Source organism: Chelmon rostratus, chromosome 21 (genome assembly GCF_017976325.1).
Source record: "Chelmon rostratus isolate fCheRos1 chromosome 21, fCheRos1.pri, whole genome shotgun sequence".
Lineage (NCBI taxonomy): Eukaryota > Metazoa > Chordata > Actinopteri > Chaetodontiformes > Chaetodontidae > Chelmon > Chelmon rostratus.
This window is the reverse complement of record NC_055678.1, coordinates 11,073,277-11,087,038: the sequence shown is the minus strand read 5'-3', so window position 1 is coordinate 11,087,038 and position 13,762 is coordinate 11,073,277. Positions and strand designations below refer to the sequence as shown.

The 13,762-nt window shown below is 44.7% G+C and overlaps 2 protein-coding genes across 3 annotated transcripts in view; one reads left to right on the top strand and one right to left on the bottom strand.

Annotated features, from left to right (window-relative positions):
* Positions 1-4,520, top strand: part of LOC121624435 (protocadherin-15-like) — a 181,265-nt gene extending 176,745 nt beyond the window's left edge. The window contains exon 40 of the mRNA XM_041962063.1: positions 3,102-4,520. Within this exon, the coding sequence (XP_041817997.1) occupies positions 3,102-3,866 (765 nt within the window). The 3' untranslated portion in view covers positions 3,867-4,520. The remainder of the gene's footprint in view (positions 1-3,101) is intronic.
* Positions 4,521-7,837: 3,317 nt separating this feature from the next.
* Positions 7,838-13,762, bottom strand: part of plce1 (phospholipase C, epsilon 1) — a 76,699-nt gene continuing 70,774 nt past the window's right edge. For both annotated transcript variants that reach the window (XM_041962328.1, XM_041962329.1), the window contains 4 exons: positions 13,356-13,550; positions 13,055-13,267; positions 12,116-12,324; positions 7,838-11,364 (listed from right to left, as the gene is read on the bottom strand). In XM_041962328.1, the coding sequence (XP_041818262.1) occupies positions 12,160-12,324; positions 13,055-13,267; positions 13,356-13,550 (573 nt within the window). In that variant the 3' untranslated portion in view covers positions 7,838-11,364; positions 12,116-12,159. The remainder of the gene's footprint in view (positions 11,365-12,115; positions 12,325-13,054; positions 13,268-13,355; positions 13,551-13,762) is intronic.

Genomic DNA, 13,762 nt, shown 5'->3' with positions numbered 1-13,762 from the left:
CAGCCCCGTCCACCTTTTAATGGGCCCACAAGGAAGATCCCAGGAGCCCCAAGAACTGAGGGCCACAAAAAACAACCGTCAGATGGTGCTACAACCGTAACCACGAAGCCTAAGAGCTCAAGTGCGTCCGCCAGGTTGAAGGCAGTGATGAGCGTGAGCGCACTGCTGTCCTCGGGGAGTAAAACATCTGGACAACCTCCTGCCATCCACCCGCCCTGGAACAAAGCCAGAGTCAGGCCGATGGAAGAGGGGGGCGGAAGCAGAGACATGCCGGAGGAAAGAAAAGGCGAAGGCGCGGGAAGAGGATTAGAGAGAGGGGAAGCGGGGAAAAGAGAAAACAAAGGGGGAGGAAGAGATGAAGCAGCAGAAAGAGGGAGGGAAAGAGGAGGCAGAGGAGAAATGGCAACATGGGGAAGAAGCAACAGAGGTGGCGTGGCGAACAATGGAATGAGAAATGCTGTTGAAAGAGGAGAAGGCGTCAGGCCAGAGCATAGGGGGGAGCTCCCTGGCTTGTCGTCCGCTGGCCACTTCGCCGGCCTGGACGGCAGCATAGTCATCGACGGGAGTTATTTCCAGACGTCCTCTGAAGCCAGCAAACCCCCTCCAGTGAAACAAAAGCTGAGCGAGGCCCTCAGTCTTATCTCCCTCACCAGAAGGCTCCAGGGACCCGCCAGGGTGGGAGACGAACAGTGGAGCAGCGGTAAAAGCTGGGACAGAGCGGAGGAGAGCGGCAGGAAGATGTATGGCTCTGTAGGAGATATGAGTGTTTCTGCATCAGTGTCTGAGAGAGCCGCAGGAGAGCAGAGGAGGAGGTGGGAGAGGCAGTTAGGAGAGGAGGATGGTTCCTCTGAAGTGTGGCAGAAGAGAGAAGAAAGATTTCATGACAGCGGTTCAGAAACAGGAAGTGGCAGCAAAGAGTCCCCATCGGAGTTCAGTCTCTCCGAGGCGAGTAGCCCCTCCTCGTCTGTCACAGCCGAGCGGGACGAGACCGGATCTGATACAGAGACAGAAAAAACCGAGTCCGACTCGGGAACGGAAAAGGACACAGATGGAGAGTCGGTGAGCGGAAGCCAGACGGGGTCAGAGTCTGAGAGGGAGTCAGGGTTAGAGAGCGAGGGTGAGGGGAAAGAGTCGAGCAGACGACGCTCAAAAGGTCGCGTTAGCATCGATAGCAGCAGTGCTAGCAGCAGAAGTAGAAGCAGCAGTGCCAACGGAAAGAGAGGAAGGAGCAGCAGCGACTCTAGAAGATATTCAGCTTCTACAGTTTGTAGTTCTAGGCCCCAAACTTCTAGACACTCCCGCTCTTCACATGAAACAATCGAGGAAGAGAGTGAGGAAGATGAGGAATCTGGAGAGGAGGAGGAGGTGGAAAGCGTCGTATTGCGAAAGTCTTCTTTGGGCAGGCGAGCCACTGACCGCATCCAATCAGACACGGGCTCAGGCGTGATGGACGCCTCGGACGACTTGTCACCCATCATCGAGGACACCGAGGAGGAGGAGGAGGAGGAGGAGAGAAGCGGCGACCGTGGTGGGGACGGAGACGAGGATGAAGACGAGGGGGATTTGGAAAATGAGTCGGCTGATTGAAATGCAGATGAGGCCTCAGCCCCCCAAAGATTAAATTCTTTGCCACTAAGTAAGATCTGGGTGAGGATGCTTGGATTGGGTGTGCAGTCATTACCTGCGTGGAATTTACTGCTCTAATCGTTCTCTTTTTCCTTGTTTGGTGTGATTTACCGGAGTTGAAATTGCCTGCGTGTCCTCCGCTGCCCTCTCACAGTGTCTTCAGCGCCCTTTCGTCAGCCTATCTCCTCTCCCTCCTCTTCCTCTGTCTCGCCTTCCTTTAAAGGATATTGAACTGATTTACCTTCACGGTTTCCTTTTGTGAAGGCTCCACCTCCAGCTGTTTATTTCTCTATATTCACTGACCTCTCTGTAGTCATTTCTTTTTCTGGATCCCTCAGTTCTTCCAGTACGTGTTCTACCTGTTACCTGCAGGGAGACGAGATGTTTTCTTTGTAATGATGAACGTACTCTTTCTTCCCTACTATTGAGGTTAAGTGGAGAAATAGAGGGTTATATTGTCTGAAGTGTGTGCACACACAGCAGTGTTTGCTCAGATCTTACAAGGACGAGGTTTTCCTGTCATGTCATAGCCACAATCTGGGATCAGTACAGAGCATATTTTCAAAAGCATTTCCTCAATGCTTTTATTTGTTAAGATTATAAAGCAACATATGATCAGAAGGCTCATTTGAGTCGCTCTCAGTGAACAATCTGGAGGAAACACTGCCGCTCTGACCCGTCTTTGCTGTGTGGCGTGTTTGCAGTGTGAGTGGAAGTGCTGTTGTTTCTACTGACCTCTAGTGGTCAAAACGTGCTGAGGCTGAGGTCCGGTGTGGTTACAGGTCCCACACACTCGAAGCCAGAAGAGTCTTCAAACAATACTGACATGTACATCAAAAGAGTTAATGGTTGGCGTCATCTTACTCAATTAATTAATCATTTAATTAGTGTGTCTCCCCTGTGGCTCAACAAGGAAATGTAGTCCTGGGAATTTCTCACTTTATTTCACTTTCTCACTTTCTCAAACTGGACAGCTGTTTCATGTGCTGTACGTACCTGTTTTTCGGTCTGATTCTTGTTCAGCTGTTGCACACAAGATGATTTTTTTTTTTTTTTTTTTACTCCTTGTTGTTCAGACACTCACACAAACACATCACAGTGTGTTTACGGGTCTTATGGAGAAATATGTACGAAGCCTTTTGTGATGAAGGGTGTGCAGTTAAAAACTTACCAGACCTCTGTGACTGTGCCTCATCTCTGTTTGAGGCCAGCAGCTAGAGGCTACAGTACCCTCCACTATCATAACACGAACAAAACTCCAGCTAAACTGTCAGATCAAGTTGCATTGTGGGTAATTTAGGCACCATGTTCTGACAAGTAGAATAACAAAACCTAAAGATAGCTGGACCAGCAGTCCAGGAACACAGAGTAAACTTGTGCCTCAGCATCGTCAGTGCGCCTGTAGGAACAGTCCGGGAGTTCAGCCTCAGCATCAGAAGTTTAATGACTTGATGATTATTTGTGTGTTTTTCCAGCTCGGCAGTAGAAAACGTCGCATCAAGTTGGTGGTGGACCGGGAATACGAGACCAGCTCCACCGGCGAGGACAGCATGCCGGAGAACCAACGCAGCCGCTTGTCCTCCACCCTCAACAGCCACGCTAACGTTAACGGCAGCATCTACGTGGCCCAGAACGGCTCCATCATCCGCACCCGACGCTCTGTAAACGCCACAGGTCCCACACATACGCACAGCAACACAAACAACAACCTCAAACTCCCCTCCCCCGTCTTTAGCTCCCGGCTGGCCAAGCACTTTAAAAAACTAGACAAAATGGCCGCCACGCTGGAGGAAAGAGTCCCCCTGAACAGCCCCAGAACAGACGTTGGGTGCAACACGCTGCGCACCTTCCAAAGTTCGGGAATGGCCGCCTCAGCGACGGCCACTTCCTCTTTCTCTAACACTGACAACAATAAAACGCTGAACGAGTTTAACGCTCGACAATCCAGCGTGTCTTTAGGGTCAACCAGCACCAGCAACACGGGCACTGAAAGTGTGGCGTCCAAATCCAACCTGCTGAAAGCGGCGCAGGGCGGCACAGAGCAGACTCAGAGCACAGCGGAGAAGGACGAGTTGAAAGAAGGCGAGAGAGAGTCGACGGTGGACGGCAGTAACGACGACGACGACGGACTCGTCACGAGGGGGCCGTTGGAGTGCTCGAGTGACAGAACGCAGTCGGACGAGGAGGAGCTGTGGATGGGCCCGTGGAACAGCCTCCACATACCCATGACCAAACTCTGACTGATCCTGACCCCACTGTGCTCGCTCCTTATTGCCAAGATCATTAAAGCATTCAGACATCATTTCTGTTCATTAGTTGTGGAACTAATGGGGACGCTCCAATCCAATTAAACGAAATCTAATTAACAGATTGGTGCTCAGCTAAATGGTGAATTAGCATATATTCAAACTGAATTTCATTAAGATTCCTGACGTATCGAGTAAAACAATTTATTCTTGTTTAATTTCAGATTATAAAAACACACAGAAAAGAAGAAGTAAATTGGCATGTAATTTGTTGTTGTGCCAGTTTTCTCATTAAAACGTCTGTTTTGTTTCTGCTCAATCTTCCAATCGGAGCTTCCCTCAAGCCCGACAGAGCTGCAGCACCTTTGGAAAAGTGGACCTAGAATGAGAGGACTTATATTTCTACTTTGCTAAGACATAATGAAAGAAACTTGAGGAAAGAGTCTATGAACTTTTTACGGCCCTTTAAGCGACTGGCGTCTGTATGGAACCACACTTGTTTCATTCAGTTTCACGGCTGCCGGCGCGACTCATCTTGAATTTGCCTGACACTTTGCATTGACACATGACGTCTTGTATTGTTCAAACTTGCCTTTTTAACCTTGTCAAGTTGCTTGGCAAACTTTATCCAAATAAAAGACTATTTCATCCATTGAAACGTGGAGTTTGGCCGACCTGGCGCTGTGTTGGTGTCTCTTCTATGTTTAACAGGACATGATGCTTACGCTCTACATGACGCCATGACAGAGTGCAGAGGACAGTGGTCCAAGTTCTTCTCGTCCAGTTTCACAGATTCAATTCTTCTTAGTTTTTAATGGTTGTTTTTAAAGGAATAGTTGAATATGTAGTTAGAGCCAGCAAACTGTTAGCATATCTTAGCATAAAAGAGCTAGCTTGGCTCCACCTACAGCAGCAGCACCTCTGAAGCTCCCTAATGAACATGTTTTATCTTCAGCTGTACAAATGGTAAAATGACAATTTGTGGTTTTACACACATGATGCAGACGTTTACCCCTTTTTCTGGACTTTATGCTAAGCTAAGCTGACGGGCCGCTGGCTCCAGATAGCCCGTATGTTTACCACACAGGCAGAGGATTGATACCAATCTTCTCATCTAACACTCGTAAAGATTTCAAAAGGTTTAAATGTCATTTCATATGTCTATTTTGAAAATTAGCTGAAAAACACAATGTGACCACAGCATGAAGCAATTCCTTAGTCCTAGTTCAATGCAAATGAAGGAAATACCACAGAAACTGAATATTTTCATGTTTTCTCTCATGGTATATCTAGGTGTTCTATAAAAAAAGGCAATTTATTATATATATCTACATAAATATCTATATATCTACAGCTATCTATCATATCATATCATTTATCATAATCTATTAGTCACTTGTGTGCAATTTCACTATTTGCACTGAAATGTTTGATTGAGGTGCTGGAGAATTTCATTGGCTAGCCGAAGCGCCAGTCATCTGCAAAATTGATTGTGATTGGCTAGATCTTCACACGATGTTCAACTCGGACTGTTATTGGCCGTTCTGGTCGTTAGCTTTCATATGAGGGGTTCTGATTGGCCAAGGTATCATTTAAAACCTGAGACTCCACAGAGTGAGTGGAGCCAAGATGGCGGCTACCTGTGCATGTTCCCGGAAGTTTTCAACAAGGGAAACACAGAAGACGCCCACTTCTTAGAAAGTAGAAAACATGTTTGTGTAGATTATTATCTTGTTCTGGACTGAATGTTTTTCCAGCAGTGGATCGTCTGGATCTTTGTCAGTGTTACCAGACTGCTTTCGTCGGCGTGTCTGAGGATCAACGAGAGACGTGATCGGTGAGTTGCCTCGTTGTTGTGTCAGTTTTAAAAACAGTTGTTTGTCTGCAGTTGCCCTTTATTGTGCCTCCTGTTGTGATTGTATCTTGAAATGGTTTGCATCAACCGATTCACGAGAGCTTTATCTTTCCAAGGTGTATGATTGTAAACTTAGCTTTATTTCAACGTAATGAAAGCTGCAGTGTGTTTTTGAACGCAGTAATATTGAGGCGGCCTGAAAAGGTATTTTTAGGATGAGATCAAACACGTGGTCGGGTCGATGCTGAGTGCTGGATTTGAACTCTCAGTTCCTGTTAGTAAATTAAACAGACCAGATTTAGTCATTAGACATTAGTCATGAAAGAGCAATGCAGATGAAAGAGAGGAGGCAGATAAAAGCTTGAACTCGGTTACAGGCCGAGATTCAGAGCGTTCCACATATTTTTGTCTTTGGCACTAACAGACGTTGGCGTTCTGTTTTCCACTGAGGCTGAGCGAACAGAAACCGTCCAGGCCGCAGAGGTCCTCTCCTCCCGCTGGATCCCTGAGATCCCACTAACCGAGCACAGGGATCCTTCTCCCTGACAGTCCATCACGGTGAAGGTGGAGAACTTTTACACTGTGAACAGTGAATTGTTTCATTTGAAGTCTGAAGAAGACGGACCATTAAGCTGCTGAATTACCAGGTTTTTAAACTCTCGCATTTAATTTGATGACTGCATAATTTTGCATTAAGGAACTCAACGGAGGGTGCCACACCGGTGGTGATATTTGAAACTGAGCGCTCCTTATTACCCAAAATTAGCGGACTGTACCGGAGAGTAATATTTTAAACAGTTTCTGGAAGGAAGGGCACGCCTGAGCCGCTCTTATTGATTCAACTAAACGAGCTGATTATGTCACTGATCCCCGAGTCCGGTGTGCTTTATTGGAGGAGGAGGTAGACTGAACTCGGCTCATTAATCCACCGCACGCGCTCAAAGATTTGATTAGTGGCTGAAATTATGTTCATTGTGTTCGTGTTCATTCATAAAGACGCGAGAAGCTCCAAAACTTTCCTGCCGTTTGCCGCTTGTGGTGCATTTGCAGCTGTTTATGGACAAGACCCGACAGTGCGACGGGGGCCAGGGCCTATGGGGGGTGCTTCTTCTCATCAGCATGCACAGAGCCAGGACCCTGACAGTGAGGCAGCTAAGTGGAATTCAGCCATCTTTAACTTTATCTGTTCTTTTTCTACATCAAAACATCTTCTGTGAAAGAGGTCGACTCGTGACTTCAGTTTGACTCTGGCTTTTTGATTTGAAATGACTTGATGTCTACAAACCTAAAAAAAAAAACAGTACGAAGCACATAAACTAATTTCCCTGACAATGAGTATAAAGCCTATTTGGAAGTAATAAGCATACGATTAATCTGAATATACCGCACCTGTTTATTAAATGGCTTTAAACTTGGTGAGGGTTGCATAAGGACTTGTTTAGGACTGAAGACACAAAGTTCACATAGAAATTCCTCTGTTGCATAAAGCTGAACAGTTATGGACTGTCTTACGACTAATTTGCCATGAACCGTTAAATAAAGTTTTTACAAGCTAAAAAAAACCATGGCTGACCCAGGGACCATGTCAGCCCACAGCCTGTAACTCCATCACTCAGCAGGAAACATCTGCGCTCTGGAGAAATTTAGCAGATCGCTGCGTGGACATTTTACTGGGAAAGTTTAGTTTAAAATGTTAAAATACAAAAAAACCTCACATAGCCTAACATCTTTTAGCAATGCCGAGACGTGTCTTAACCTGGAAGGCCATTAGGAGTCTTTCCATTGCAAACTCCACAATATTGTTAGCAAGCTACAAATTCTGAGCCACGTTTTGCTTCTTTCTTGGTCGTTTGGTGCCGCTGGTCAGCAGGTGTCGCTGGTTGTTATCGTGGAGAGATGGCTCATAGGTCAGAGTTAGCTTGATGGTAGGGTGGCTAACTTTTTAGGCTTAAAATTGGTCTTTTGTGTAGGTGACTAAGCTCCGCCTCACGCTGCAGCCCGGTCTTGACCTCCTCCCTCCTCTGAATAAAGCCAAATTAGACCAAAACAAGAAACAAAGCTTGTGAGTGCAGCTCAGACATAAACACGCTTTAAACTCTCATATGCAACAATTATGTATTTCTATTTTTATTTTTTTTATTGTGATCCTGATATATGACAAATCCACCAAATCTCATCCATTGAAAAATTCAAGTAAATAGACAAATGCTCACTTGACAGCCACATCATAACACAGACAGTGGATGTTAAAGGGTTTGCCGCACATCTCATGGAAACAACCCGAGAGCTGCACATTAAAAACAGAGCCCAGTCAGCAAACACACGTGTCAGATTCAGTGGATATAATGAATACACCAAAAACAATTTGACTGTCAGCTGGAGTCCACGTTTATGAGAACGGACAAAATAAAGGGCATTAAAAGATGCTGCTCTGTGCTGCAGAATAACATGCCAGAAATATGAATACTACACTGAATATTCTACACATAAAGTAAAATATTTCTTCACGTATCTAAATATGTTTGAGTACAATTAGGGCAGTAGAGAGTTTATCTTATCTCTTATACATTGAAATAAATAAAAAAAACACAAAACTACTTACAGGAAATTATACACAAACAACAACAACAGGTAATTGCCAACCAGGGCTTCACATTAAAATAAATAACATCCAAACGCACATGTGTCTCAGGTTCAACACGTTAAGAAACATTACATTCAGAGATGAGGTCTACAGGTCAGAAAGAAAGACAACGAGGAACAGAGCTCCGCCTGAACGATGTTAAATGTCGTGACGATTACATGAAGTGATTATAGATTTACAGTTGAACAGAAAATGTCCCTTTCTGTTTGAAGTCAGTGTGGATTTCACATAGTCATATCAGCTGATATCATCCAGCACGGCAGCTGTAAGCAATCACCAGTTATGAAATCTGAGCTTTTACGTGGCTGTAATGGATGGATGAAAGGATTACAGTGACTGCTGAACCCATCAGCCTAATTATCACTCAGCTGTGGCTTCTTGGATCACAATCTAATCTCCCTTCATTAGCACTGAGCATCGTCCCGCCGCCTGACCGAAGCTGCACTCTGTGTGTGAGTGACATCGGTTTTGACAAATTCAAACAAGCCAAGGTCAGGAGTTAAAGGGTTGAAGAGAAACTTCACTATTGCACTAAAGATCAAACGTCATTACATTATTTTACATTATATATTAAATATTATACTTGGTGTCCTCACATGAAGTGTTCACCTTTTGCAGGTTTTAGAACATTTTCCAGAAATTAAAAAATGTATTTCATTATAACGGCATAATTTATTCTTAATCCCAAACTGTTTTAACCACAGTGGGTTCAGAAGCAACTCACAAAACTGATTTTCTTCAGATCTGATATTAGAATTAAAAGTATTTTTCATTTATTTTTAAAAGGCGGGCGTCCCAATATCTGTGCATTAAAAACTGAAATACCAAATAAAACCAAACTATGTTCTAAAGAGAGAAAATAATCCAAACGCTAAAAAATTAAATATGGAAATGTTGCACATCAAAACAGAGAAAAGGGGAAAAGTGGCCCCAAATAAATCAAGTTTTAGTGAACTCAAAGAAAATGAGCAGGAAGGAAAAATAAAGAGCCTGTAGAAGCCTGTAAGTCATCATTATTGACAATCTGTCAATACTAATAATCTATAAAGATACTGCATTCAATCAAGGACAGTACACAACTCGCTCTGTTCACAATGTTTTGATGTGGGGGGGTTTGGGGCTCGGACTACGAAGAGTCAGAAAACAATCCAAACATTTAGCTTGTGCTTTCCTCAAAACTAAATTCATATCTGGGCTGAAATTAAAAGTAATAAATACGATGATCATAACAATAAAAACATTTCGACCATCTCAACAATCAAGTCTCTGTCATTTATCAGACAGTAACACGAACAGAAGATGACAGTAAAAGGAAAAATTAAATGTGCAAAATGCTGTTTGAAGAAGACGACGCTGTTTTCCAAAAGATCTCAGTGCTGAAATCATTGCAATTTATTTTTTGATTATTTAATTTATTTATTTTTTCCTCATTAAGCTCTTGTCACATCGAGGTGAAAGTGTTTAATTTTCCCAGGCATGTTAGCACTATTAGCCTTAGGGCTGAGTGTTGAATCTCAGTACTTTTTTTTTTTTTTAATACATAGAATTCAAATGACAGCTGGAATTAAAAGTCATATGTTCGTATTTGGGCTCTTCTTTGATCAGTTCATGTTGGATTCAAATCATGACTGTTTTTCGACAGTATTTTATTTTGGTAAATTACTCGTGTTTAGACGACTTTTAACCTAGTTACAGGCAGTATTCCTCAATGAAAAAAATATTTTTTTTATTTTCAAAATTCCTATTAATTATTGATTTGGTTGCCTGTTGACAAAGTGATTTGTGCACCATGATGACAGAACTGAAACGCTTTGTGAAACGAGCCACAGATCTTCCTCAGATACACAGCGACAAAATTACCAACAGTTAAAGGCCGTGTTCGGCACTCGAAGGCAACACGGACGACGCTTCAACATCACGCGCCCGCGTCGCCTTGAAATGCTGCTCATGTGTCGCCACCTTCAGGCCGGAGGCAGTAGTGTCCAAGAAAGTGCCTGAAGCATCGCTGCCGACAGGTCGTCTCACTTCGACACCTCTTTCTGTGAGCGACGTGCCTTTACAGTACTGTGAAACGGGGACAGTAAGAAAAGAACCAGACAAGCCAGCTTGTCATCCTCCTTCACGATGCCCTCAGCCTAAAGAGCTCCTACCTGAGAAAGAGAGAGGAACACCGTTTCCTTCTCTCCTTCCTTTTTTTTCCCTCCACCTGCTGTGTGCTTTCTACACGTGAAAGCAGAAAAGGGGGAGTAGTTTTAAGCTTACTTTGAACCAAATGCGTGATATAGCAACATGTGGCCTGCGCTACATCAGCTCTTACAAGAGCTAAACTCCTTCCTTGTTGGGAGATGAGAAAGTGGCACATCTAAAAACAAACCTCTTCACCCTTTGAACGGGACCATTTTATTTTGACAATTCCTCCTATATATTGGCAAGAGAATATGCTATTTTTGTGTCCCTGATCACATACCTAATGACTCCAATAACAGCAGCCGCCCCTCCCTGCGGGAGCCTCACGGGACGGGCCACGTGCCCGCCGCTGCTCTAAAGTGACGCTGGGTGGGATTTCCAATCAAAACGTCTGACTGGGTGAAACTCCTGAGCATCATTCAGCCAAGCAAAGGGGCTGAACATCCGTCACCTCTGTCCTCCACTTGCTCAGCCAGCGGCAGACAGGATCAGACTCCTCCTAAAAGACGAGCGTATCCCAGAATTCCACACCCTCGCCGAAACACCAGAATCCTTCGGAGTTCAGAAGTCAGCTTCTCTCTCTCTCTGCGGGTTTTATTTGTGGATCTTCCAGTTCCTGAGGAGGTGAAGCTTCCAGGCTGGGGGGGTCAGAGAGGAGGTGGGCACATGGACAGGTTGGAGTAGGCCACTGAAGGAGGAGGAGGAGGAGGAGGAGGAGGAGGAGGAAGAGGCCTGTAGGAACCGTCCTGCCCCCACCCTGCCCTCTGCCACCCACGCCCTCAGACCTGCGGCTGCAGACAGATACCCTGCAGAGCATCACAGATTCAGGCTTTAGAGGCAGCACCATCATTTATTAACATCACAATGAATTGTTGCCACACTGCAAAGTGAGACCATCTGTTAAACGTAACGGATGAAACGCTGCTGGAAATGAAGTGTTAGATTATATGAGGTGGAAATAATAATGGGAACATTCATGATAACGGACTCTGAGGGGCGCTGTCACACCAGGCTGGATGCTAATAAGGAGCATTTGTCAGCTCCCCACACACTGTTCAGATCATTTTACCTACAGGGCTTTAGGGCCACTGCTCAAAGAAATGATCTGATTTCAAGCAAATAAAGTTGAAACATTTCAACATTAAGAATAAACTTTCAAAAATAAGGGTTTGGAATGAACATAATAAGGTTCAGCAATAACTTGAGACCAGATATGACATTACACAAACCTAATTCAGACCCTGAAATGGGAAAAAAATGATTGATGAATCATTTTTTTTCCAGTTGTGAGAAGAAAAGTGAGTTTCATGCATTACCAACACTTCAATAAAACCCCCAAATTCAACCCCAGCCCTTCTCAGTCCTAGTTCCCCCATCGTACTCACAGCTCTAACACGTGACACCCAAATCACTTCTTTACATGACTTATACCGCTTGCACAACTAGTATTGAGAAATGCAACGCGCTATGCAGTTCTTTAGCTATTCTAGATCAACGTACAGAGTGCGCCTTGAGTGTTTCTGCTCCTTTTGTGGTGTTAGAGACAACATACGGTACCTCTGTTGCCTTTCCATGCACAGACAGCAGGCAGAGTGTGAGCCTCACTCCTGGAGCTCTGTCAGAGCCACACAGCATGCAGCTCTATCATCCTTACTCTGCGCAGGGCCGTCCACGCCGCCGCCAGTCGTCATGCTGCGGCTGCGGCTGGTCAGCTTCTTCAGCTCGCTGGCGAAGGAAATGACTTTCTTTTTGTCTTCCCGCGCCACCTGGAAGCAGAAACGGACTCATGTTACTGAAATACATAAAGAAATGTGTGGGTAGATACAGGCTGAGCAACCAAACATTTAATCCTTTACTTCATCCTCATTGTGGACTCAAGAATTAAAGCGCTTCAGTGTTTTCTCACATCGTTTTCATCACTCATTCTGGCTTAATTATTTAAAAAGAAAAAAACCAAACAGAACTTTAAAAAAATCTTTAAACCTTTATTCAGCGAGGCAGCTCGTTTGAACACATTCTTATTGACAAACTGACGTGCACAAAAGGCCTCAAGTGTAAAAGGGTGGTTCATAAATAAAATAAATACTGACAGACATGCAACACATAAAAGAAATTGATTGCGAGAAGCAGACAAAACTTTGCGCTGCGCAGTAAAACACAAAGCACACAAAAAAAGGTCACAAACAAGGGAAGCAGCAGCAGGTTAAAAGCACAGACAGGTGGTGAAATACAATGACGAGCATGTAACAGCATGGATTAAATCAGATGTTAGAGAAGGGACATACAAGCACATACAAAGTTAAGACTATGAAGCTGTTGGTTAAATCATTTTAAGTCAGTGTCTTCCAGCAGCACAGTAAAAAAAGTACAGAAACATGCCCAAAGGAGCACATAGATATTCAATAAAAACATGGAAATAGATATTCAATAAAAACATGGAAAATAGAAACTATAAAGTCTCTAGCATTGAAAATTAGTTGCTATGTTCAGAGCTACCTGCTCCTTGAGTTTAAGAATGAACTTTCCCGCGCCCCGCCAGCGGCTCTGAGCTTGATAGACACATTCGTGATCCAGCAGCACCCGCTGCAGAGGCTTGGGGGTGGAGGACTTCTTCGAGCTGGCGTCCTTGGTCACTTCCTCCATCAGGACGTAGTCGCATGGATTGGGGTTGGATAGGATACTGTAGGAATACTTGGCCTTTGACAACGTCTGGACAAGACGGATGAGAAAGACGTTCAGCCGCTTTAAGGTCGTGTACGCACCTCGTAAAGCTGCTGTGTGCTGTGACTCTCCTCACCTGCTGGATGATGTCCTGAGCAGTGCTGTAGCGCGGGGCCTTGATCACGGTGTGAGGCTGCTCTGGTGAAACTTCATGGACCTGGACGAAGAAAATGTCATCTTCTGCTCCTCCTCCGCCCCCTCCTGCTCCTTCTCTACCTCCTACAGTCACCTCCTCCTCTCCCTCCAGCGCCGTGTTCTTCTCGTTTAGGTTCTGCAAGAAGAAACCACACAGTAATGGTGGGTTTAAACCAGCACTTGATGTTTAAAAGACCATTTCTGCCTGTTAATAAGTGTGTTTGTAGCACAGCTGCTGTCCATCCTGTAGCAGAGTGCCTCTGGGGGACGTTTAACATACTTATACAAGACAGCCACAAGGGGGCGCCAGAGTCTACATGATAGGTCACACAAGAGCGTCAAGTGTTT